Here is a 26441-nt window from a genome sequence, read left to right on the forward strand (position 1 = left end):
TGTCTGAAAACACACACTGTCACCTTATATATAGATTCCTGATCCAGCACTGCTTCCTCCTCCACTATCTGACAAAACACACACTGTCCCCTTATCTGCAGCTTACTGATCCAGCACTGCTTCCTCCTCCGCTGTCTAATTAGACACTATCACCTTATAGCTTACAGATCCGGCACTGCTTCCTCCTTCACTGTCTGACAAAACATACACTGTCACCTTATCTACAGCTTACTGATCAAGCACTGCTTCCTCCTCCACTGTCTAATTAGACACTATTACCTTATAGCTTACTGATTCGGCACTGCTTCCTCCTTCACTGTCTAACAAAACACACTGTCACCTTATATATAGATTCTTGATCCGGCACTGCTTCCTCCTCTACTTTCTGATTAGACACTATCACTTTATAGCTTCCTGATCCGGCACTGCTTCCTCCTCCACTATCTGAAAAAACACACACTGTCACCTTATATACAGATTCCTGATCCGGCACTGCTTCCTCCTCCACTATCTGACAAAACATACACTGTCTCCTTATATACAGAGTAATGATCAAGCACTGCTTCCTCCTCCACTAACGGACAAGGCAGAAACTGTCACCTTACATACAGATGATCCAGCATTGCTTCCTTCTCCACTTTCTGATTAGACACTATCACTTTATAGCTTACTGATCCGGCACGGCTTCCTCCTCCACTATCTGACAAAACACACACTATCACCTTATCTACAGCTTACTGATCCAATACTGCTTCCTCCTCCACGGTCTATTGAGACATATACAGTCACCTTATATACAGATTACTGATCCGGCACTGCTTTCTCCTCTACTATCTGACAGGACACAAACTGACACCTTGTATACAGCTTACTGATCCAGCACTGCTTCCTCCTCCACGGTCTATTGAGACATATACAGTCACCTTATATACAGATTACTGATCCAGCACTGCTTCCTCCTCCACTATCCATTGAGACACACACTGACACTTTTTATACAGATTACAGATTCAGCACTGCTTCCTCCTCTACTATATAAAACCATTGATTTTGTTTAATGCTCCAAGCCTTTTTTTTTTTTTTTTTGCTGGTATCTGCTGATCTTCCTTTGCACTGCTCTACAATTGAAGTAATCCTGCTTTGAGAATAATATGAAGGTTTCCCCAGCTGACCTACTTCTGAGAATGCTATTTGCCTGTTTGTTCTAGAGCTCCAGCAGCTTCAACACTCTGGGGTTGATTTACTAAAGGCAAATAGACTGAGCACTTTGCAAAGCACAGTTGTTCCAGAGCTTAGTAAATGAGCAGAGGCTCTGCTGACTTCCATCATCCGATTGCATGCAAGCAGAAATGCTGTTTTTTTTTTCCCTTGCACATGATTGGGTATTCCTTTGCAAAGTGAAGCTTTCCCTCATTTACTAAGCTCTGGAGCAACTGCACTTTGCAAAGTACAAGGTCTATTTTCCTTTAGTAAATCAGCCCCTGAGAGTCACTATCCTGAATGTATCAGCTGCATGTTTGCTCCAAGACGGTGATTCAGACAGATGAACTTTCCGCAGGTCCATCATTCAAATATTTGACTCGTTGGTTTCCCTCCACACATATGACAAGAAAACAAATTCTAGCAGAGGAAAAATTTTACTTCACTTGACAAGAAATAACTTGAAATAACGTTACAAGACAATGTATTTGGCAGTTTCAAAATATACAGCACATTTTTCCCTGCACAACACACAAAAGACCCCACCCCAATATCTGTCGCCCTCACATTCGACTCACATAGTCTACCCATGAACAAAAACCCGATGTAAAATCCTTCCTTCATATTACAGTCCATTGGAAACTGGCAGTGTGAACATTTCCATATATGAGATGAATTTGTAAGTTCCATGTAAACACCGTTCAGGGCATTGTCCTTAAAATTGTTCTTCTCAGTCTTTAGGCGATTTATAAAATCACACACCTTTGTAAATCCTGGCAGAGTAAACTTCCCTCGATATGTTTAATAGTTTGTGTGGACTTCAAACCACAGGTGGAAATGGTCTAGGAGAAGATGGACAACATCGTTCCTTGATATCCCAGTTTGCGTTGTAATGAAAGCCTCGCCACTGGTGGAACTGGTCTAAGAGAAGATGGACACCATCGTTCCTTGATATCCCAGTTTGCGTTGTACTGAAAGCCTCGCCACTGGTGGAAGTGGTCTAAGAGAAGATGAACACCATCGTTCCTTGATATCCCAGTTTGCGTTGTAATGAAAGCCTCACCACTGGTGGAACTGGTCTAAAAGATGAACACCATGGAATGGTTTAAGACCAAAAAACAGCAACCTTGTATCCTGCAAGTTAGTCCTGTGTACCAAGTCTCATCATGACTGAGCGCAAAGGATCCTTGGAAATCCTGGAAGAGTAAATGTTCCTTGATATCTCATTTTGCGTTGTAATGAAAGCCTCCCCAAAGGTGGAACTGGTCTAAAAGATGATAGACACAATCATTCCTTGATATCCCAGTTTATGTTGTAATGAAAGCCTCACCAATTATGGAACTGGTCTAAAAGAAGATAGACACCATGGGAAGGTTTAAAATCTGACCACACAGCAGCGGCCTTGTATCCTGCAAGTTAGCCCTGTGTACCAGGTCTCATCAAGACCAAAAGCAAAGGTTCATTGTAAATTCTGGAAGAGTAAATGTTCCTTAATATCCCAGTTTGCATTGTAATGAAAGCCTCACCAATGGTGGAACTGACTGAGATGATAGACACCATTGCTCCTTGATATCCCAGTCTGTGTTGTAATGAAAGCCTCACCAATGGTGGAACTGGTCTAAGAGATGATAGACACCTCCATTCCTTGATATCCCAGTTTGTGTTGTAATGAAAGCCTTGCCAATGGTGGAACTGGTCTAAAAGAAGATAGACACCATAGCTCTTCGCTATCCCAGTTTCTGTTGTGATGAAAGCCTTGCCAATGGTGGAACTGCTCTAAGAGATGATAGACACCATCGTTCCGTGATATCCCAGTTACTGTTGTAATGAAAGCCTCGCCACTGGTGGAACTGGTCTAAGAGATGATAGACACCACCGTTCCTTGAAACCCAGTTTGTGTTGTAATGAAAGCCTCGCCAATGGTGGAACTGGTCTAACAGAAGATAGACACCATAGCTCTTCGATATCCCAGTTTGTGTTGTGATGAAAGCCTCGCCAATGGTGGAACTGGTCTAAGAGATGATAGACACCATTGTTCCTTGATATCCCAGTTTGTGTTGTAATGAAAGCCTCACCGCTGGTAAAAATGGTCTAAGACAGTGGACTTTGGCCCTTTGCTTGTCTTTATATGGCCATTGGGGTACTAATCCTCTCACTGATAAGAGACATTATTCCTCCTACTAACACCAACAATGAGATATCATTCTTTCTACTGACACCAACAGTGGGGCATACATCCTTCCACTCTTACCAATGAGGGGGCACTATTCTTCATTCTGATATCAATGATGGGGAATTATTCTTCCCACTGATAACATGATGAGACACCTTTCCTCCCACTAATACCAACGACAGGGAACTTTTCCTTCCTCTGATACCAATGATGGGTAATTTTTCTTCCCTCTGATAACAATGATAAGGAAATATTCCTCTAACTAATATCAATTATGGGGAACTATTCCTCCCACTGACACAAATGATGGGAACTAGTCCTCTCACTAATACCACTGATGGAGAACTATTCCTCCCACTGACACCAATGATGGGGAAATACTCCTCCCACTGATACCAATGATGGGGCACTATTCCTCTCTCTAATACCAATGATGGGGCACTACTCCTCCTCCTACTGACCACAGTTGCTATGCAATTTTTTTTTCCACAAACCACCATACCTGAGAAATTTTCAACTCTCGCTGCCCGTAGTCTGGTCCTCCTAAAGTCTGAAGGACAGTAAACTGGCCCTTTGTGTAGAAAGTCTGGAGACCCCTGGTCTAAGAGAAGATAGACACCATGCAACAGTCTAACATCTGACCACACAACAGCGATGTTGTATCCTGCAAGTTCGCCTTGTGCACCAGGCCTCATCAAGAAATTCATCGACACAACAGCAACGTTGTATCCTGCAAGTTAGCCTTGTGCACCAGGCCTCGTCAAGAAATTCAAGACCTAATGCAAAAGGTTCTTTGTGACCAGAAAAGTGTGATGATCTTTTTTCATAGGAGAAACAGCTCCATGAAGACCCACAGAGAAGATTAGGCAATTTTCACCCCAATATCAAAAGTCAAACTCTAAGATCATGGATTTGCTATCTTTTTTTGATGAGAAAGTTGGTTAGGTGTTTGAGAGTCTATAGTCATATTTAAATACTTTAGGTTTGGATGTCTTTGGCAAACAAAATCAAAACATGTTGCTGTCTGGTCCTTGGCTACAAAGGTTGATTAGGACTGCTTTAAGTTGGTGTATGATCTCAGTAACACCACAACGAAACTGCTCTACAAAGAGGTCAACAAAGTCTACAATGAGAGGCGTCCAAGGTTTTGCCAAGATGTTGAAATTATTTCCTGAAAAACATCCTTTTCTTTAAGCCCATTAAAAGACCAAATGTTTTTACGTTTATTAACCTTGGAGGACCTTTTAATGAAGAAGACAAAGGACTTGAGAACAATTTTTGATCTCACTCAAAAAGCACAGATTAAAAACTCCACAGCTCAAAATCTCCAAATGATTTGTGATTAGTTCTTGGGGTGTTGAAAACTAGCTCAGCGTGATTAGGGATTTTTTCTTGTCCTAGGATGAGGACATTCCTTAAAACCTCTTAGTCCGATAGTGCGCAGTCACTTGATACTTTTGGAAATAAAATTATGAGGATGTATTTGGCCAAGGCTTGGTTGTCCCCCAACAGATTGCCAAGCAAACACACTTTTCAATTTTGCTTTTCACACTGGTTCTGGCTGATGTGAAAGTAACATGGTAGCGCGACTAAACTATGATAAGGTTCACCATGACAACTATGCAAGATCAGGCGACTTATTTCCTTTACTTTGTGGCACTGTTATAGTTTTCCTTCCATTATCCTGCATGAAGTAGAACTGAGGTCAAATTTTGATCACTTTTAAGCTCAGACCTAGGTGAATGTTGAGTGAAATGAAACCAACCTGGCAAGAATAATGACTTCTTTGAAGCCCAAAACAAAATGTCCAACTCTTCAGGAGGCCTGGAAATTCTCAGAGAACATTGATCACTTCTTGTGCTTGAAATTAGGTTGGTCCCTTTTTATGGGACATTTGTGCTCTTCCAGAATACAGATATGAACGCATCCAACCGTTGACAGAAAAGCTAGCAGCAGTTCCTGGCCAATCCTCGATTAACCTTCACCTTTTTCCGGCTGGTTTTAGGACCAAGCATTTTTTTCCTTCCTTAATGGTTGCACAATAAAACCCAGCCTGATTGTTAGGTTCAAACACCTATCAGTTGGACAGATGGATAACTCAAGGGCTCAAGCCGAACTAGATTTCTTCTTGATGTCAGAAGTCTGGATGACTATCTGCCTTGCGGCCTGCAGGAGACGATATCGCTCCCGAAGGTTCCTCCTCCTGACATGTTCGTTGGTGATCTCCTGGACGTAGCGGGCGGGAAACCAGCCCTTCTTGCCATCGGAAAGCCGGATACCCTCATACCAACCTGAGGATAAAAAAAAAAAAAAAAAAAGTGTCAGCTTTGTAAGTATACACATCTGCATACAATCTACAGGCCCTTCATGTCTTTGTAAGTGGGAAAACTTCCAAAACCTGCAGGGATCAAATAATTATTTTCCCCACTGTACATCAATATCTCCAGAGCAAAGAAGGGTAAAAATCTGCCCAGGCCAATTTTCAGCTTTCAGCGCTGTTGCAATTTGAATGACAATTGCGCGGTCATGCAACAGTGTACCCATATGAAATTTTTATCATTTTTTTCACACAAATAGAGCTTTCTTTTGGTGGTATTTACTCACCGCTGGGTTTTTTATTTCTTGTGCTATAAACAAATAAAAGAGCAAAACATTTGAAAAAAAAAGTTTTTCTTTGCTTCTATTATAAAATTTTGCAAACAGGTAATTTTTCTCCTTCACTGATGCGCATTGATGAGGCGGCACGGATAGGCAGCACTGATGGGCACTGATGAGGTGGCATGGATAGGCAGCACTGATGGGCACTGATAGGCGGCACTGATGAGCTGGCACTGATGATGCTGCACTGATAGGTGGCACTGCCGGGTGGCACTGATGGGTGACACTACTGGGCAACACTGATGGGTGGCACTTCTGGGCACAGGTGGGTGGCACTGCAGGACACAGGTGAGTGGCACTGCAGGACACAGGTGGGTGGCACTGCTAGCCACTGCTGGGTGGCACTGCAGGGCACAAGTTGGTGGCACTGATGGGTACAGGTGGGCAGCACTGATGGGTACAGGTGGGCAGCACTGATGGGCATTGATCATCAGTGCCCTGATGATCAGTGTTGATCACTTCTCTGACAATTGCCGGTTATTAGCAGTACTTTCCTCGCGCTGTGACAGTGTGAGGAAAGTGCAGCCGATAACCAGCAACTGTATTTACCGGGTGATATTCTGTGTCATTGGACACAGCTGATCACGTGGTAAAAGGCTGCCGTGATTGGCCGTTTACCATATCCCGTGATCAGCTGTGCCGGGTGCGCGCCGCTGGGGGGGGTGCAGGGGGCGCGTGCCGGGTGCACGCCGTTGGGGGGTGTGCAGGGGGCGTGTTCTGGAATGACATCCATGGACGGTTTCCCAGAACCAGACAACTGCGCTGTAGCCGAAGGACTATAGAGAACAGGTTAAAAAGCAGGATAAGCGTCGTTCTGAATTAGGAAACACAATTATCAGCAGATAAGCCAACTTCTGAACTAATGATTTATTCCAGATGAGCCCAACGTTCTTCATTCCACACCAATCACACATATTGATTAGCACTCTGTCCTATTGTACTGCCTTAGATCCCCTCTGGGTCCTGCCCCCTCCCACCTCGGCACTCATAATGGGGCATAATAATGGGGCACCTCGGCACTCATAATGGGGCATAATAATGGGGCACCTTGGCACTCATAATAATGGGGCGACTCGGCACTCACAATGGGGCATAATAATGGGGCACCTCGGCACTCATAATGGGGCATAATAATGGGGCACCTCGGCACTCATAATAATGGGGCACCTCGTTGCTCATAATGGGGCATAATAATGGGGCACCTCGGCACTCATAATAATGGGGCACCTCGGCACTCATAATGGGGCATAATAATGGAGCACCTCAACACTCATAATAATGGGGCACCTCGGCGCTCATAATGGGGCATAATAATGGGGCACCTTGGCACTCATAATGGGGCATAATGGGGCACCTCGACACTCATAATGGGGCATAATAATGGGGCACCTTGGCACTCATAATAATGGGGCACCTCGACACTTATAATAATGGGGCACCTCGGTGCTCATAATGGGGCATAATATTGGGGCACCTCGGCGCTCATAATGGGGCATAATAATGGGGCATCTCGGCGCTCATAATGGGGCATAATAATGGGGAACCTCGGCGCTCATAATGGGGCATAATAATGGGGCACCTCGGCACTCATAATAATGGGGCACCTCGGCACTCATAATAATGGGGCATAATAATGGGGCACCTGGGCACTCATAATAATGGGGCACCTCGGCACTCATAATAATGGGGCACCTCGGCACTCATAATAATGGGGCATAATAAGGGGCACCTCGGCACTCACAATGGGGCATAATAATGGGGCACATCGGCACTCACAATGAGGCACAATAATGGGGCACCTCGGCACTCACAATGGGGCACAATAATGGGGCACATCGGCACTCACAATGAGGCACAATAATGGGGCACATCGGCACTCACAATGAGGCACAATAATGGGGCATCTCGGCACTCACAATGAGGCACAATAATGGGGCATCTCGGCACTCACAATGAGGCACAATAATGGGGCACCTCGGCACTCACAATGGGGCACAATAATGGGGCACCTCGGCACTCACAATGAGGCACAATAATGGGGCATCTCGGCACTCACAATGAGGCACAATAATGGGGCACCTCGGCACTCACAATGGGGCACAATAATGGGGCACCTCGGCACTCACCTTCAGATGTTTTCCGTAGCACATTGATGATGTCAGAGGGCTCCAGGTTCACCTCATCAGCCTGCGCGGCGGCGTACTGCTCCACACAGTGTACCTGGGGGCAATCTGGCGATGAAGGGAAAGGCCGTTAGATCGGGGACATATGACAGAGGGACCTTCTAGGTAGCACAGCAATTTGTATCAGACAGGACATACAGCCATAGTCAGCATGTTAGTGAATATGATGCTCCCTCCTACTTGGAGTAACTTCAGTTTTACTCAACAGGAACACGAAACAACACAAAACTGTTGTGGAAACCCTAAAAGCATCTCCATTCTGGGGCCAACCACCAAGTATTTACAAGCTTCAGGATTGCCGAATGTGTAAACTCTTCTGTTACTAAACCCACAACAGTACAATCAGTCTGTAGATGCAGTAAAGCGTGCTTGCTATACTCACTGTGGGACCTAAGGGGTTAATCCTCCGCATTGTGTAAAAAAGGATGTTTGATCCTGACTTCTCTGATCCTCCCCTTCTTCCAATGTCTCCTAAATATCTCCTGATAGAACAGAGGCTCGGGGGCAATCTGCAATGCTCAGTTTGATGTGTATTGCTAGAGAGTTTGTTTTTTTTCTTGGGAGGGTGCATGTAATTAGCACAGGGCCAATCAGCACTGTCCAGACAGAGGTCAGGGGTCCTGCATTCCTCCTACAGAAGAATGAAAACTGTACTACAAGCTTTAACCAGTGCTCTGCTGGACACTGATAGAAGTCACAAGACTGCTATATACTGCTGATGAGAAAAGGTATTTAACAGAGACCAGATATAGTGAATGCAGGGTCCGGGGAGAGCGGATATAGTGAATGCAGGGTCCGGGGAGAGCGGATATAGTGAATGCAGGGAGAGCGGTCATAGTGAATGCGGGGTCTGGAGAGAGCGGATATAGTGAATGCGGGGTCCAGAGAGAGCGGATATAGTGAATGCGGGGTCCAGAGAGAGCGGATATAGTGAATGCGGGGTCCGGGGAGACCGGATATAGTGACTGCGGGGTCCGGGGAGACCGGATATAGTGAATGCGGGTCCGGGAAGACCAGATATAGTGAATGCGGGTCCGGGAAGACCAGATATAGTGAATGTGGGGTCTTGGGAGAGCGGATATAGTGAATGCAGGGTCCGGGGAGAGCGGATATAGTGAATGCGGGGTCCAGGGAGACCGGATATAGTGAATGCGGGGTCCGGGGAGAGCGGATATAGTGAATGCGGGGTCCGGGGACAGTGGATATAGTGAATGCAGGGTCTGGGAGAGCGGATATAGTGAATGCGGGGTCCGGGGAGAGCGGATATAGTGAATGCAGGGTCCGGGGAGAGCGGATATAGTGAATGCAGGGTCCGGGGAGAGCGGATATAGTGAATGCAGGGTCCGGGGAGAGCGGATATAGTGAATGCGGGTCCGGGAAGACCGGATATAGTGAATGCGGGGTCCGGGGAGAGCGGATATAGTGAATGCGGGGTCCGGGAAGAGCGGATATAGTGAATGCAGGGTCCGGGGAGAGCGGATATAGTGAATGCGGGGTCCGGGGAGAGCGGATATAGTGAATGCAGGGTCCGGGAAGACCAGATATAGTGAATGCGGGTCCGGGAAGACCAGATATAGTGAATGCGGGTCCGGGAAGATCAGATATAGTGAATGCGGGTCCGGGAAGACCAGATATAGTGAATGCGGGGTCCGGGGAGACCAGATATAGTGGATGCAGGGTCCGGGGAGACCAGATATAGTGAATGCGGGGTCCGGGGAGACCAGATATAGTGAATGCGGGGTCCGGGGAGACCAGATATAGTGAATGCGGGGTCCGGGGAGAGCGGATATAGTGAATGCGGGGTCCGGGGAGAGCGGATATAGTGAATGCGGGGTCCGGGTTTAGTAACAGTTTAAAACCAATGATGAGGCACTGGTTCTGGGGCATTTTCTACTCCCATTGGCCACAGTCCGGCCTGCCTGAAGGACAGTAGACTTTCCCCTTGCTTAGAAAGTTTGGAGACCCCTGCTCCTAATATCATAAATATTTATTAAAGGGAACTTGTTACTGACTCAGGTCAGACATTTCTCAGCACAATTGTCTACAGAAAAAATAATAGAGGGACACCGGAAATCACAGAGAGCCCCAAAAGAAAGCAAACTCACCCCAGTCCTCGTATATGGTGTCACTGCCGGATAATGCGTCCTCGTTTTTACTGGGAAACACTGCCGCCCAACGATGCAAGTCTGACCTGTGTATAACAATGTATGACAAGATGAGGGATCCCCTTCTATATGTGTCACTCTGCAGGAGGAGGACAGACTCATAGCTCCTTCTATAGATATCACCCTGCAGGAGGAGGACAGACTCATAGCCCCTTCTATATGTGTCACCCTGCAGGAGGAGGACAGATTCATAGCCCCTTCTATAGGTGTCACCCTGCAGGAGGAGGACAGACTCATAGCCCCTTCTATATGTGTCACCCTGCAGGAGGAGGACAGACTCACAGCCCCTTCTATGTGTCACCCTGCAGGAGGAGGACAGACTCACAGCCCCTTCTATAAGTGTCACCCTGCAGGAGGAGGACAGACTCATAGCCCCCTTCTATTACTGTCACCCTGCAGGAGGACAGACTCGTAGCCCCTTCTATATGTGTCACCCTGCAGGAGGAGGACAGACTCATAGCCCCTTCTATATGTGTCACCCTGCAGAAGGAGGACAGGTTCATAGCCCTTTCTATATGTGTCACCCTGCAGGAGGAGGACAGACTCATGGCTCCTCCTATAGGTGTCACCCTGCAGGAGAAGAATAGACTCATAGCCCCTTCTATATGTGTCACCCTGCAGGAGGAGGGCAGATTCATACCTCCTTCTATATGTGTCGTCCTGCAAGAGGACAGACCCATAGCTCCTATATGTGTCACCCTGCAGGAGGAGGACGGACCCATAGCCCCTTCTATATGTGTCACCCTGCAGGAGGAGGACAGATTAATAGCCCCTTCTATATGTGTCACCCTGCAGGAGGAGGACAGACCCATAGCTCCTTCAATATGTGTCACCCTGCAGGAGGAGGACAGACCCATAGCTCCTTCTATATGTGTCACCCTGCAGGAGGAGGACAGACCCATAGCCCCTTCTATATGTGTCGCCCTGCAGGAGGAGGACAGACCCATAGCTCCTTCTATATGTGTAGCCCTGCAGGAGGAGGACAGACTCATAGCTCCTTCTATATGTGTCACCCTGCAGGAGGAGGACAGACCCATAGCTCCTTCTATATGTGTCACCCTGCAGGAGGAGGACAGACCCATAGCTCCTTCTATATGTGTCACCCTGCAGGAGGAGGACAGACCCATAGCCCCTTCTATATGTGTCACCCTGCAGGAGGAGGACAGACCCATAGCTCCTTCTATACGTGTCGCCCTGCAGGAGGAGGACAGACTCATAGCTCCTTCTATATGTGTCGCCCTGCAGGAGGAGGACAGACCCATAGCTCCTTCTATATGTGTCGCCCTGCAGGAGGAGGAAAGACGGTGTCACCTGATAATAGGAGGAGCCTACTCACTGTGTCGGAGCCTTGAAGAGCCGGTCACAGGTTTTGCCCTGGTGATTCTCCAGTAGGGTCAGGAAGAAGCTGTTCTCCATTGTAGGGCAGGACTGGAGTTGAACCAGAGAACGATGGGCATAATCCACAACGACATGCCGGTCAGAGCTGAAATAATAGGAGTAGAACTTTAGGAAGGAGAGAGGCAGAGAAGGCGGGATACAGAGGAGAGAGGGAAGGAGGGACAAAAATAATACGGGGGGGGTCTGTACCCTTTCTTCTGGGTGATCAACAGGAAATCATTGAACAGGAAGAAGTAGACTGGGGTCAGTTTGGTGGGTTTGATGCCGAACAGACTCCCCTTCTGCTGCACTTCGCTCAGTTCCCCTTGCTTCTCAAGGAACCGACTCTGAGAAATGATCGGGATGGCCTGCAAGTAGAATGCATTGGCGTTTAATACCGCTCGACCCTCATTCACCTCAGTGTGCTTCCTTCAAGCCTTTGTATGCAGGAGCCGAGTTCTGCTCCCAAAAAAAAAACAAAAAAACATAATACTAATGTCCCAGTCCTGAGGAGCTACAAAGCCCCACCCCGTGCCACAAAGCTCCACCCCTGAGGTGCCATGACGGGTATAAAATGTTGACATACTTTACATCAGCAGGAAATGTAAGCTGTAACAGGAAGTAGACATCATGCATAAGCTGACCTTTATCTTGTCAAACTCGATCTTGGAGGAGATGTGGATCAGTTCCTCTGTCTGCCGCATGCGGCCCACCTCCTGGTTGCACTCTGTGATAATCTGCGGAATCCAGGAGCAAATGCTATAAATGTAATTCTATCAGGAACATAACATAGCTTTTAAATGACAAAACAAGAAAAAATCCTTATAATAACCGTTAGTATTTGCTTTTACACTTCTAACACTGAGACGGTATTTTCTGAGTCTGCAGTAATATTGTGAAGTTGCAATGCTGTCTCAGCAATGACTGGCTCAGTGATCTCTGTACAGCACTGCAGTATACAGTTGCAAGAAAAAGTATGTGAACCCCTTGGGATTACGTGGAGTTTTGCATGAATTGGGTATAAAATGTGCTCTGAACGTCATCTAAGTCACAACAATAGAACAACACAGTCTGCTGAACATAATACTACACAAACATTAGATGTTGCCATGGTTTAATTGCACATAACATGTAAACATTCACAGTGCAGGGAGGAAAAAGTATGTGAGGCCCTAGCTTAATGACTTCTCCCAGAGCTAATTGGAGCCAGGAGTGAGCCAACCTTGACTCCAATCAGTGTGATGATATTGGATGTGTTGCTGACACCTGTTTTGGGTTTACTGGTTTCAAGAAGCACTGTCTGATGTGAACCGTGCCTCGCAGAAAAGAGCTCTCAGAAGACCTACGATCAAGAATTGTTGACTTGCATGAAGCTGGAAAGGGTTACAAAAGTATCTCCAAAAGCCTTGATGTTCATGTGTCCACGGTAAGACAGACTGTCTACAAATGGAGAAAGTTTAGCACTGTTGCTACTCTCCCTAGGCGTGGTCATCCTGTAAAAATGACTGCAAGAGCACAGCGCAGAATGCTGCATGAGGTAAAGAAGAATCCCAGAGTGTCAGCTAAAGACCTACAGAAATCTCTGGCACATGCTAACATTTTTGTTGACACATCTACAATAAGGAAAACATTAAACAAGAATGGAGTACATGGGAGGACACCACGGAGGAAGCCATTGCTGTCCAAAAAGAAGATTGCAGCACGTTTGAAGTTTGCAAAAGAGCACCTGGATGTTCCACAGCACTACTGGCAAAATATACTGTGGACAGATGAAACCAAGATTGAGTTGTTTGTGTTTTTCTCCACACAACACTATGTGTGGAGAAAAAAAGGCACAGCACACCAACATCAAAACCTCTTCCCCACTGTGAAACATGGCGAAGGGAGCATCATGGTTTGGGGCTGCTTTGCTGCCTCAGGGCCTGGACGGATTGTTGTCATTGATGGGAAAATGAATTCCAGAGTTTATCAAGACATTTTGCAGGAAAACGTACGACCATCTGTCCGCCAACTGAAGCTCCGCAAAGGATGGGTGATGCAACAGGACAATGACCCAAAGCATACAAGTAATTCAACAAAACAATGGCTGCAACAGCACAGAATACACCTTCTGGAGTGGCCCAGTCAGAGTCCTGACCTCAACCCCATTGAAATGCTGTGGCATGACCTTAAGAGAGCGATTCACACCAGACATCCCAAGAATATTGCTACACTGAAACAGTTTTGTGAAGAGGAGTGGTCCAAAATGACTCCAGATCGTTGTGCAGGTCTGATCTGCAACTACAGGAAACGTTTGGTTGAGGTTATTGCTGCCAAAGGAGGGTCAACCAGTAATTAAGTCCAAAGGTTCACATACTTTATCCTCCCTGCACTGTGAATGTTTACATGTTATGTGCAATTAAACCATGGCAACATCTAATGTGTGTGTAGTATTATGTTCAGCAGACTGTGTTCTTCTATTGTGACTTAGATGACGTTCAGAGCACATTTTATGCCCAATTCATACAAAACTCCACGTAATCCCAAGGGGTTCACATACTTTTTCTTGCAACTGTATGTCAGAGCTAGATAAATGTATAATAAATATTGTGTGTGACTGTGTATGGGGAGGGGGGGGGGACACATTAAAGTGTAAGCTCCTCTGGTACAGTATTCATATCCCTTGAAATTTTCCACATTTTGTCATGTTATAACCAGAACCATCAATGTATTTTATTGGGATTGGATGTGATGGACCGACACAAAGTGGCACATAATTGTGAAGTGGAAGGAAGATGAGAAATGGTTTCCAACATTTGTGACCAATAATTCTGTGAAAAGTGTGGCGGCATTTGTATTCAGCCCCCCGGAGTCAATACTTTGTAGGACCCCCTTTGGCTGCAATTCCAGCTGCAAGTCTTTTTGGGGACGTCTCTTTGCACATCTAGAGAGGGACATTTCTGCTCAAGCTCTGTCACATTGGATGGAGTGTCTGTGAACAGCAGTTTTCAAATCTTGCCACAGATTCTCCATTGCATTTAGGTCTAGACTGTGAATGGGCATTCTAACACATGAATATGCTTTGAACTGAACCATTCCATTGTAGTTCTGGCTGGATGTTTCGGGTCGTTGTCCTGCTGGAAGGTGAACCTCCGTCCCAGTCTCAAGTCTTTTACAGACTCTAACAGGTTTTCTTCTAAGATTGCGTTGTATTTGGCTCCATCCATCTTCCCATCAACTCTGTCCCTGCTGAAGAAAAGCATCTCCACAACATGACACTGCCACCACCATGTTTCATGGTGGGGATGGTGTGCTCAGGGTGGGATTCGGTGTTAGTTTTCCGCCACACAGCGTTTTGCATTTAGGTCAAAAAGTTTAAGTTTGGTCTCCTCTGACCAGAGCCCCTTCTTCCACATGTTTGCTGTGTCCCCCACATGGCTTCTCACAAACTGCAAACAGGACTTCTTATGGCTTTCCTCCAACAATGGCTTTCTTCTTGTCACTCTTCCATAAAGGCCAGATATGTGAAGAGCACGAGTAATAGTTGTCCTGTGGACAGATTCTCCCACCTGAGCTGTGGATCTCTGCAGCTCCTCCAGAGTTACCATGGGCCTCTTGGCTGCTTCTCTGACGGCCATGTCTTGGTAGGTTGGCAGTTGTGCCGTACTCTTCCATTTTCGTATGATGGATTGAACAGTGCTCCCTGAGAGGTTCAAAGCTTGGGATATTTTTTTTATAACCTAACCCTGCTTTAAACTTCTCCCCAACTTTATCCCTGACCTTTCTGGTGTGTTCCTTGGGCTTCATGATGCTGTTTGTTCACTAATGTTCTCTAACAAAGCTGGATTTATACTGAGATCACATGACACACAGGTGGACTCTATTTATTAATTATGTGACTTCTGAAGGCAATTGGTTCCACTAGATTTTAGTTAGGGGGATCAGAGTAAAAGGGGGATGAATACAAATGCGCGCCACACTTTTCAAATATTTATTTGTAAAAAATTTTGAAAACCATTTCTTATTTTCCTTCCATTTCACCATTATGTGCCACTTTGCGTTGGTCTATCACATGAAATCCCAATAAAATACATTTACGTTTTTGGTTGTAACATGGCAAAATGTGGAAAATTTCTAGAGGTATGAATACTTTTGAAAGGTACTGTAAATAAAATATATATAACAGTTTGAGACTTTTCCTCTCCCACCTCCAAGACATACTGGGGGTTATTTACTAAAGCTGGAGAGTTCTAAGTCAGGTACAACCATGCATAGTACCCAATCACCTTCGAGGTTTTATTGTCAAAGCTTAATTGAACAACCTGAAGATAGAAGCTGATTGGCTACCATGCACAGCTGCACCAGATTCCGGGGGCTCCAGTTTTAGTAAATCTCCCCCTATATGTCAATGTGCATGCACCACATCCTCATACATGTAACACGTCTGTACCTTGGAGACGGCATCCAGGGCTTTGCTGGCATTCTGTTCAGCCTCTGAACCCTCCTCCGTCCTCTTCAAAATATTCTTTGTGGAAGAAAAAAAAAAAAAAAGAAGTATCACTGGCTGGATTTGTGGATAGGTGGAGCAGAGTGTTATACCAAAATGGAAGGAAGGGGTGAGCAGGGATGGGGAAAGGGATCCAGTATAAGGGATGGAGGGGATCAGGGTAAGATGAAGAGGTGTATAAGAGATGGGGGGATCAGGGGAAAATGAAGAGTATAATGGGTGGAGTGAAGAGTGCAGGGGGGTTCATAGGGAGGTGGAGAGGGGGGTAGAGAGGCTTCGAGTGGGATGGAAAAAGGGGTGTGGGAAGGTTCAGAGTGGGATGGAAAGTGGGTGCTGGGAAGATTAAAGTTGGGTGGGGTGAAGTGGAGTGTGCTGGAGTGGAGGTGTGTTGGGGGGGGAATTTCAGCCAGGACGGGGTTGAGCATTCAGGGTGGAGTCTCTACCTCAATGAGCATCTTTATGCGAGTGATCCTCTGAAAGGGCAGTAGCAGGAAAGACATGAAGGGGAGGCGCTGGCACTGAGGGAGCTCCTGTAAGCGGCACAGTATGGCTTGGAACTGCGGTTTCTTCTCCCTGCCAGACCAAGAAGAGAGACAGAGTCAGAATGTGGATTATGTCAGCCATGCACGGGAATGTGGTCAGGTGAGTAGAGAGCGGTCAGGTGAATAGAGTTTGGTCAAGTGAATGGGGTGCAGTCAGGTGAATGGAGTGCGGTTAAGTGTATGGGATGCGATCAGGTAAGTGGGGTGCAGTCAGGTAAGTGGGGTGCAGTCAGGTAAGTGGGGTGTGGTTACACAAGCAGGTGGAACATAGCGGTAGTAGTCTCACATGAGCTCGCTATAGGTCTTCTCCTGGTATAGCTGGTTGCGCACATAATCCTTGTAGACTGGGAAGTTATGGACAGCATGGTGATAGATGATGTCACAAATATCCGAAATGACAATGTCCTCGTCTACCCGGGACTCCAGATCCATGAGGAACCTGTGGGATACTCAGCATCACTCTATGGCCTCTATCACAGCAGATACTCAGCATCACTATACACTAGGCATCCTCCAACACAGCAGATACTCAACACACTATAGTCATGAACTGTGGCCTACCTCTCGCTGACCTCCTTCACTTTCAGGATGTTGGAGAAAAGGATTTTTTTCTCACGGATGATCAGTGTTTCCTGCAGCTCCCGACATCCCAAAAAATGTTCCGTCAGCACATTCAGCGAGCGGAGGTACGAGACTTCCGAAGTCAGGACCTCAAACATGCTCTGAGGACACCAAGAACAATAAGGCTGGCTTTTACGAAGTCATATCATAGGGGACAACCTACTACCTCATATCATGGGGGACAACCTGACTAATTATTACTACCTTGTATCATGGGGGACAACCTGGCCAGTTATTAATATTCCTTATTATGGGGGACAACCTGGCCAATTATTACTACCTCATATCATAGGGGACAACCTGACTAATTATTACTACCTCATATCATGGGGGACAACCTGGCAAATTATTATTATTCCATATTATGGGGGACAACCTGGCCAATTATTACTACCTTGTATCATGGGGGACAACCTGGAAAAATATTACTACCTCGTATCATGGAGGACAATATGGCAAAATATTACTACCTAGTATCACAGGGAAAAAAACTGGCCAAATATTAATACCTCAAATTATGGGAAACAACCTGGCCAATTATTGCTACCTGGTATCATGGGGGACAATCTGGTAAAATATTAAAACCTTGTATCATGGGGGACAACCTGGACAAATATTACTACCTCATATCATGGGGGACAACCTGGCCAAATATTAATACCTCATATTATGGGAGACAACCTTGCCAATTATCACTACCTTGTTTAATGTGGATCAACCTGGACAATTATAACTACTTCACATCATAGGGGACAACCTGGCCAAATATTATTACCTTGTGTCATGGGGGACAACCTGGCCAATTATTACTAACCCATATCATGGGGGAACTTTGACTGCCTCACATCACAGGGGGCACTGTGGTAGCTATTACTACCAACATCATAAGGGGCACAACATGGCTGACTCTTCCTCTATTATACAGTAATAACGGGGCTGACCCATGGCTCACCTCCTGCATCTTCTTCTCCTCATTGGTCATGGACTCCAGTACACCGCTCTCCATCACGGAGGGTAATTCCTGCCACAGGGTGTTATGGGGTACAGTAGACCTCCGCCCTTGTTTTGGAGACCCTCCATAGGACAGGGGGCTGTCCTGAGACGAGTCATAGCTGGTAAAGCTGCTGTTACGTGAAACGGTCTGACGTCGGATCTCCTTATTGATGACTGACTGGCGGTACGTCTGGTACAGCGGCTCTGAAAGCGAGATATGTGAGAATAATGTAAAGTACACTCCACAATGCCGAAGCATTACTCCACCCAACATTACAGTTACTTAACTCTTCTCTCCTGAAGTACTCAACACTGCTGGAGGACTCCGCTCCTTCCTCTATAACTCTCCTCTCCTGAAATACTCTGCTCTGCTGGAGGACTCCGCTCCTTCCTCTATAACTCTCCTCTCCTGAAATACTCTGCACTGCTGGAGGACTCCACTCCTTCCTCTATAACTCTCCTCTCCTGAAATACTCTGCACTGCTGGAGGATTCCACTCCTTCCTCTATAACTCTCCTCTCCTGAAATACTCTGCACTGCTGGAGGACTCCACTCCTTCCTCTATAACCCTCCTCTCCTGAAATACTCTGCACTGCTGGAGGACTCCACTCCTTCCTCTATAACTCTCCTCTCCTGAAATACTCTGCACTGCTGGAGGATTCCACTCCTTCCTCTATAACTCTCCTCTCCTGAAATACTCTGCACTGCTGGAGGACTCCGCTCCTTCCTCTATAACTCTCATCTCCTGAAATACTCTGCACTGCTGGAGGACTCCGCTCCTTCCTCTATAACTCCTCTCCTGAAATACTCTGTACTGCTGGAGGACTGTGTGACATGAACCACCCATAACTTACCATCTCTCAGGTGGGACTCCCAGTCTATGCATCTCGGGCTTTTCACTGACGATGAAGATCTGAAAAATAATTTTAAAAATCTGTAAAAATGACCGTCGCACTTATTTTTCAATTCTTTGGCTCTCTAGAATCAGGTTGAAATTTGTTTTTCAGTTTCAGAAGAAGGGTGTGGAAAGGTTTAGAACCTCGGTCTGGTTATAGGTGGGCACCTAGGGGGAAGGACAGGGAGGTAGGATAGTATAGAAGGGCTGGTCAGTATTACAGTGAGCCCGCCCAGTGCAGGCCCCGCCTCCCCATCCTCCCATGCAGAGGTTGAGCCAGCCCCCAAGGAGAGGACACAGAGTGGCAGAGGAAGTAAACACTGCTCTGGCCACATACATATAGCAACCAAACAAATGAATTATTTTGCAGCATTTTCTGTAAATATTTAAGAACTATAATTACGTTTCAAACTACAGATTAACCCAAACCTGATAATCATTTTAAAGCTGAAATTTAATCTGCCTATATTTTGTCTTCCCTGACTCCTCCCTCCCCCCCCATCAACATACTAATGATATTTTTAAATAAAAATCGTTTTCATTATATATCTTATTCTAGACCCAGCAATTATCATTATCTCTGTGTGCTTCTCTATACAATGCAAGCAGATCATGGCTGGTGGGAGGGGCTGACAGGGCGCTGTACACAGCTTCCTGAAAACATCACAGGACCCTGCCTCAGTACTCCTCCTATGAGCCCTCAGTCCTGATGCAAGCAGTGGGCTGGCTCTAGGGAGGAGTTTTCCTGGAGTTGCACTCTAGGTCATAGAGGTGTATATAGACCCGGGGGGGGGGGGGGGTTCAGTCATGGGTGTGAAGATCTGCCACATGGGGCTAGTACTGACTAATGGTTGGGAGGTGCTAGGAATGGATCATGACAACTCTTCACCGTACACTGACCTGAAGACGGAGGACTCTGATCCGGACGACTCTGCAGGAGAGAAGAAAGAGAGAACACTATAACTAAACAACGTACAAATACTTTTATTACCCACATGACCCAATCTACAGTCCTTTTATCCCCAATATCCCAGAAATCCTGTCAATGCTTGGACCCAGGACCCAAGAGGTTAAATGGTTAGCACCTCCAACTGGAAGTACTTGGGTCGCTGGTTCAGATCCCAACCACGGCACCACCTGCCTGGAGTTTGCATGTTCTCCCTGTGCCTGCGTGGGTTTCCTCCGGGTCCTCGGGTTTCCTCCCACACCTCAAAGACATTCTGGTAGGTTAATTGGCTCCTGTCTAAATTGGCCCTAGTATGTGTATGTATGAATGTGAGTTAGGGACCTTAGATTGTACGCCCCTTGAGGGTTAGGGACCTTAGATTGTACGCCCCTTGAGGGTTAGGGACCTTAGATTGTACGCCCCTTGAGGGTTAGGGACCTTAGATTGTACGCCCCTTGAGGGTTAGGGACTGATGTGAATGTACAATATATATGTAAAGCGCTTGTAAAGAGTGTGTAAATTGATGGCGCTATATAAGTAACTGTAATAAATAAATTAAAAGAAATCAGAAGGATTCTTTTCAGTAAGAGCGATTAAGTGGTCTTAATGTATACAGTAGTAATGGCAAACACAGGTGATGACCACCTTGCAAATAATGATAACCACAAATATAATACATTCCAATCTCAATGCAAAGTCCTCCTTCCCGTAAAGCAAAGTTGGCCACAGTTGCCTTTTGGGAAGGGGGGGGGGGGGTTATGTTGCCTTCCTGTGGACCAAAACGGTTTGTCTAGTTAACTATTTTGACTACTTACCGTTGGTGTCCTCCGATGAGGAATGACGATCTCTACCTCTCTCCACCGGAAGGCTGCTTACCGATGCCTTCTTATCTCTTTCCGCCAGTTCCTCTGAGTTTCCTGTTGAATACCTCTTCAAAGAACCCTTTCTCAAAAACGGGGGAGGAGCCGGTGGAGGTGGAGGGGCCGCCCCCCGAGGAGGCTTGCTGGGCACTTTAGGGGGCACAACTGCCGGGGGCTCGGGTGGTTCAAACAAGCACTGAACAGGTGGCACCTTGTTCCGGCGGGCTGGTTTACGGATCTTGAGCCGCGGTTCCCCAGCCTGGTCTTCCCCAGCTTGGGGCTCCAAAGCAGATTGTGAAGCATCTGTGGCAGATAAACTCGTCAAACTCTCTGTAGAGTCGCCAGAGTTTGAATTTATATCTTTGTCCATGATAGGCACCACCTGATCACAGAATGAGATACTTTTTAACTTTGAACTTTTTACGATGGGTGCATATCCATTCGTGGGTTCAAGGGAAGGTCCATTACATAAATTATTTGGGGGAGGGTTCGTGGAATGAGTGACAGAAGAGTCCATATCACCACTGGCTTTTGCTTTCCAAAAAGAGGCCACTCCATGCTTAGGAACCTCTGGAGCATTGTCCAACCTAGGAATTTCACCCTGGATGTCATCCACCTCCTCGCCAGTAGGGCTGGGCAAGTCACGGTTGAAGTTACAGTCTACCGTGGATTTATAAGAGGTGAGTACAATCCCACTGTTGACCTTCTCATCCCCAACCCCATCAGCCGAGTTCTGCTGGCAACGCTCCCCATATCTCAAGGAACGGCGTCTGACAGGGTAGCTAGTCCCAGCTGTCATCTTGTCCTTCAGAAGCCTCGGGCCCCACTTTTCTCCATCATCCTCGTCAGTTAGTGATGAGGTCTTTTGAAGCTCGTTGCCGTCATCAGAAGAATCCAAGACTTCACTAGCATTGAGTCCACGGGGCACAGAAGATTCTGGAACCCAAACTAACACGAAACCAGGTCTCTGTTGGTGGCAACCACAGCAGCATCTACTAGGGCAGGCCAGGCGAGGTAGGCATAATGACATCTTGGCTGATCGCTCATCTGGGTCTTGGAAAAGCTTCGGAGGCAGTGCTGTTGATGGAAAGAAAAGAAAAAGAGGATATTCAAAAAACATTGGTCAAGCAGACAAAGACAAAAGCATTTCTGGAGAGAAGATGCAAAAAAATTCCATACAAACTATCGAAATTTCTACAACTAGTCACATCCAAGGTGGCACTTGACTGATTTCCAGGTTCTCCTGGAAGCAAGAATCTACCAGTTGCTGCAGATTGCTCTACAAAGAATATAGTCGTTTCCATGCAATTGTAAAGGTTGTCTCTTGAAACAGTTGCAAACAAGCAATTGTCAGAAGTGGCCTGATCCTTCCTTTTTTGCAGTTGCCTTAGTTGCCCAACGACTAAACAGAGTAGGGCAACATAGGAAAGCTTGGCAGTTTGTAAAAGCTCCCTCAGATAATCCTGGCCAACAGATGTTGAGCAAAGAACTACTAAGCCGGTAAAGAAATCTTGTCTAGCCAAACCATTTTCCCCAATAAAATGATATCCGAATGGACTAGAGCTGACCGAGCCAAATTTAATCTCTTGCTGCTAAAAAAATGTAGGTTATTAGCATGATCATAGAATAGAATGTAAAAAAAGACTAGAATAGAATACAATAAAATAGAAAGAATGTAGCAGTCTTCTGGAGTTTCAAAAAGAATAGAATAGAATAAAACAGTATAGAGTAGAAAAAAATAGAGTAAAACAGACTAGAACAGAAAAGAATAGAATAGGAAAGTAAAGACCAGAATAGAAAAGAATAGAATAAAAAATAAAGTAGAAAAGAACAGAATAGAAAAGAATAGAATATAATAAAAAACAGAATAGAGTAGAAAAGAATAGAGTAAAACAGAATAGAATAGGAAAGTAAAGAACAGAATAGAAAAGTATCAAATAAAATAGAAAAGAATAGAATTGCAAAAAATACAATAGAATAGAATGAATATAGCCATCCTTAAAATTTCAAATAGAATAGAACCAGCTATTCTTCACAATGACTTCGGATGCATACGATATTTTCGATTTGAATACTTCGAATAAAATAGAATATAGCACTCTTGTAAAATTCGAATTTCAAAGAATAGAATAAAACAGAGTAGAGTAGAAAAGAATAGAGTAAAACAGAATAGAAAAAAAATAGAATAAAATAAAACAGAATAGAGTAGAAAAGAACAGGATAGAAAAGAATAGAATAAAACAGAATAAACTACAAAAGAATGGAGTAAAACAGAAGAGTAGAAAAGAATAGAGTAAAACAGATTAGAATAGAGAAGGATAGAGTAAAACAGATTAGAATAGAGAAGGATAGAGTAAAACAGATTAGAATAGAAAAGAATAGAGTAAAACAGATTAGAATAGAGAAGAATAAAGTAGAAAAGAATAGAGTAAAACAGAATAGAGTAGAAAAGAATAGAGTAAAACAGATTAGAATAGAATAAAACAGAATAGAGTAGAAAAGAATAGAATAAAACAGAATAGAACAGAAAGGAATAGAACAGTAAAGAACGGAATAGAAAAGTAAAAAATAGAATAGAAAAGATTAGAATAGAAAAAATAGAATAGAATAGAATGAATATAGCCATCTTTCAAATAGAATAGAACCAGCTATTCTTCGCATTGACTTCGAATCCATTTCATATTTTCGATTTGTATACTTCGAATCCATTGGAAAAATTTGAATCCGGTCAAAAACGAATAAATGAAACGAAATTTGTTCCAAATGCAACTAAACAAAATTAGTAACTTGACGAATCAATCCGAAACCAATCACATTTTTTTGTTCTGCACGTGTCTAGGGATCATTAGGAGGCGCAAGTGCTGCGAGGTCAGTTCCTATCAATAATGCAGGCACGCCCCTCACCCAGAACTACATCTCCCAAGAGCCCTTTCCCTGCACACGTTGTATGGGCAGGGTGTTGGGAGTCGAGGTCTGTAGTGCGGCAGGCGGGGCCCAAACCTTAGGAAGTCACCACATTTCTGGCAGATGAACAGAATGTTTTGGCTGTCGGCGCTTTAGGCAGGAAGAACCTTCCAGTTGGTGGACTTCCCTCCTGCACCATCAATGCTGGATGACGTCATCCTGGAGGGAATCGGAAGCCGTCTGATAACTGATAATTGGCTCATTATTAAACAAAAATCCCCGCAGTGAGACAATGAGGCCCATTGAAGTCCGTCAGTGAAGTTCAGCTTTTTTCTGAACGGTGACATGAATGTAGACAATGGAAGGTCCTGTTCTGGGAATTCGGACGATTTAAAGCGAAGCAAGCGAGCATTAACGATTATTAACTAACGAGGAGCCTAAAAGCTCTGCAGATATTACAGCAAAAGCAATTAGGGACTACGCATATCCTCGGGGCAGGAAACACCGCGTGGAGCGCGCTATAAAAAGACGGACCGCACTCTCATCCGCTCGGTGCCAATGACTAATGACCCATCGATCGATGAGCCCTCCATCCTCCCCTCCCGTCCAATACGGATCAGTCTGCTAACTCCATCTATTCTCATAGATTTAGCCAGTTTATATAGCTCTGACATATACCGCAGCGCTGTACAGAGACACTGAGCCAGTCACATCAGTCTCTGTACCAGAGGAGCTTACACTCTAATGTCCCCTCCCCCACAGTCCCATCAGTCTCTGTACCAGAGGAGCTTACACTCTAATGTCCCCTCCCCCACAGTCCCATCAGTCTCTGTACCAGAGGAGCTTACACTCTAATGTCCCCTCCCCCACAGTCACATCAGTCTCTGTACCAGAGGAGCTTACACTCTAATGTCCCCTCCCCCACAGTCACATCAGTCTCTGTACCAGAGGAGCTTACACTCTAATGTCCCCTCCCCCGCAGTCACATCAGTCTCTGTACCAGAGGAGCTTACACTCTAATGTCCCCTCCCCCGCAGTCACATCAGTCTCTGTACCAGAAGAGCTTACACTGTAATGTCCCCTCCCCCACAGTCACATCAGTCTCTGTACCAGAGGAGCTTACACTCTAATGTCCCCTCCCCCGCAGTCACATCAGTCTCTGTACCAGAGGAGCTTACACTCTAATGTCCCCTCCCCCGCAGTCACATCAGTCTCTGTACCAGAAGAGCTTACACTGTAATGTCCCCTCCCCCACAGTCACATCAGTCTCTGTACTAGAGGAGCTTACACTCTAATGTCCCCTCCCCCGCAGTCACATCAGTCTCTGCACCAGAGGAGCTTACACTCTAATGTCCCCTCCCCCACAGTCACATCAGTCTCTGTACAGAGGAGCTTACACTCTAAGGAGCGGTCTCTCTTCTGCATCCTATGATCTTCCCACAATGCCTTGCACAGACAGCGAGAGTGAAATAAACTGACTGGGATGTATTTTATTACACAAATCTGTCGACCCGACATGTTTCTGGCACTGGGGGCTGAAGGTGGGAGGAGTGTACTCAGCATCTGGGAGGAGCTGGCGCAGGAGAGGAGCTAAGCAATGTGGGTGATCCTAATTTCAGAGTCCGCTCAGCAGCCTGAGTGCAGGCGGGTGACACAGGATCATGCGCCTCTCTATAGCAGTGCCCCCCCCTGGCTGTGCAGTGCGGCAGGGGGCCCCCGTGTGAAATGTATGACAGCAGGAAAGACTTTACCGTGTATTTCAGATATGAATTCAGCTTCATGTGATATTTAATACTTCACCAAGGCAGCACTGTGGATACTCCTAGAGCCTGTACAGACATAGTGAACCAAGACGGGGGGAGGGGCGGCAATGACGCAGCCGACGCTTTCACTGGCCAGTCTCACGGGGGTCACCTTCGTCGGTGTCAGGGGACCAGTCCCAGTTGCTGTTTCCTAATCCCGGACAAGCCCCCTATTATTAGGTCAGATTTCTATACCCGTCCTCCATCTGTCAGTTACCAGAAAGGAAAGCGTGGGCTGAAAAAAATCACCGCGGCCTCACCCTCATGACGCGATTTTCCCAGGATCCGCCATGTGGTGGTGGTTTAGAGGGATCTGCTTTACATCCCAGTCCCGTTACTGGGGGGGAGGGGCGAGAGGAGGGAGACCTCCGGGACACATAATGAGCCTTACGCAGGGAACCTCCAAACCCTGGTGTGTGTTATGCGGGATTATTCACTCCTCATTACACAGCAACACTGAAGATCCTGATCAGGATGTGCAAATCCAACACTTTCCCAGCGTTAGGATTACCATCGGTCATTGTTTATTGGACTTCGTGGGAGAAAAGAGTCGAGATGGGAGGAAGAACGGCGATGGACAACATAGACGAAGATATAAAAATATATAAAATAGCCAAATAAAAATAGTAACTTCTC

General features: G+C 45.9%; 1 protein-coding gene across 5 annotated transcripts in view; it reads right to left on the reverse strand.

The window, feature by feature from the left end:
• Positions 1-1618: 1618 nt before the first annotated feature.
• The window catches only part of LOC149441175 (uncharacterized), a 141006-nt gene continuing 116183 nt past the window's right edge, over positions 1619-26441 (reverse strand). For all 5 annotated transcript variants that reach the window (XM_089657655.1, XM_089657654.1, XM_089657657.1 and 2 more), the window contains 14 exons: positions 21055-22176; positions 20194-20224; positions 19253-19311; positions 18358-18602; positions 17346-17506; positions 17071-17223; positions 16686-16815; positions 16186-16260; positions 12401-12493; positions 11967-12124; positions 11716-11862; positions 10320-10405; positions 8158-8262; positions 1619-5664 (listed from right to left, as the gene is read on the reverse strand). In XM_089657655.1, the coding sequence (XP_089513781.1) occupies positions 5480-5664; positions 8158-8262; positions 10320-10405; positions 11716-11862; positions 11967-12124; positions 12401-12493; positions 16186-16260; positions 16686-16815; positions 17071-17223; positions 17346-17506; positions 18358-18602; positions 19253-19311; positions 20194-20224; positions 21055-22176 (2750 nt within the window). In that variant the 3' untranslated portion in view covers positions 1619-5479. The remainder of the gene's footprint in view (positions 5665-8157; positions 8263-10319; positions 10406-11715; positions 11863-11966; positions 12125-12400; positions 12494-16185; positions 16261-16685; positions 16816-17070; positions 17224-17345; positions 17507-18357; positions 18603-19252; positions 19312-20193; positions 20225-21054; positions 22177-26441) is intronic.

The sequence above is a fragment of the Staurois parvus genome, unplaced genomic scaffold, assembly GCF_062004578.1.
Source record: "Staurois parvus isolate SC_StPar_1 unplaced genomic scaffold, SC_StPar_1.0 ptg001017l, whole genome shotgun sequence".
Lineage (NCBI taxonomy): Eukaryota > Metazoa > Chordata > Amphibia > Anura > Ranidae > Staurois > Staurois parvus.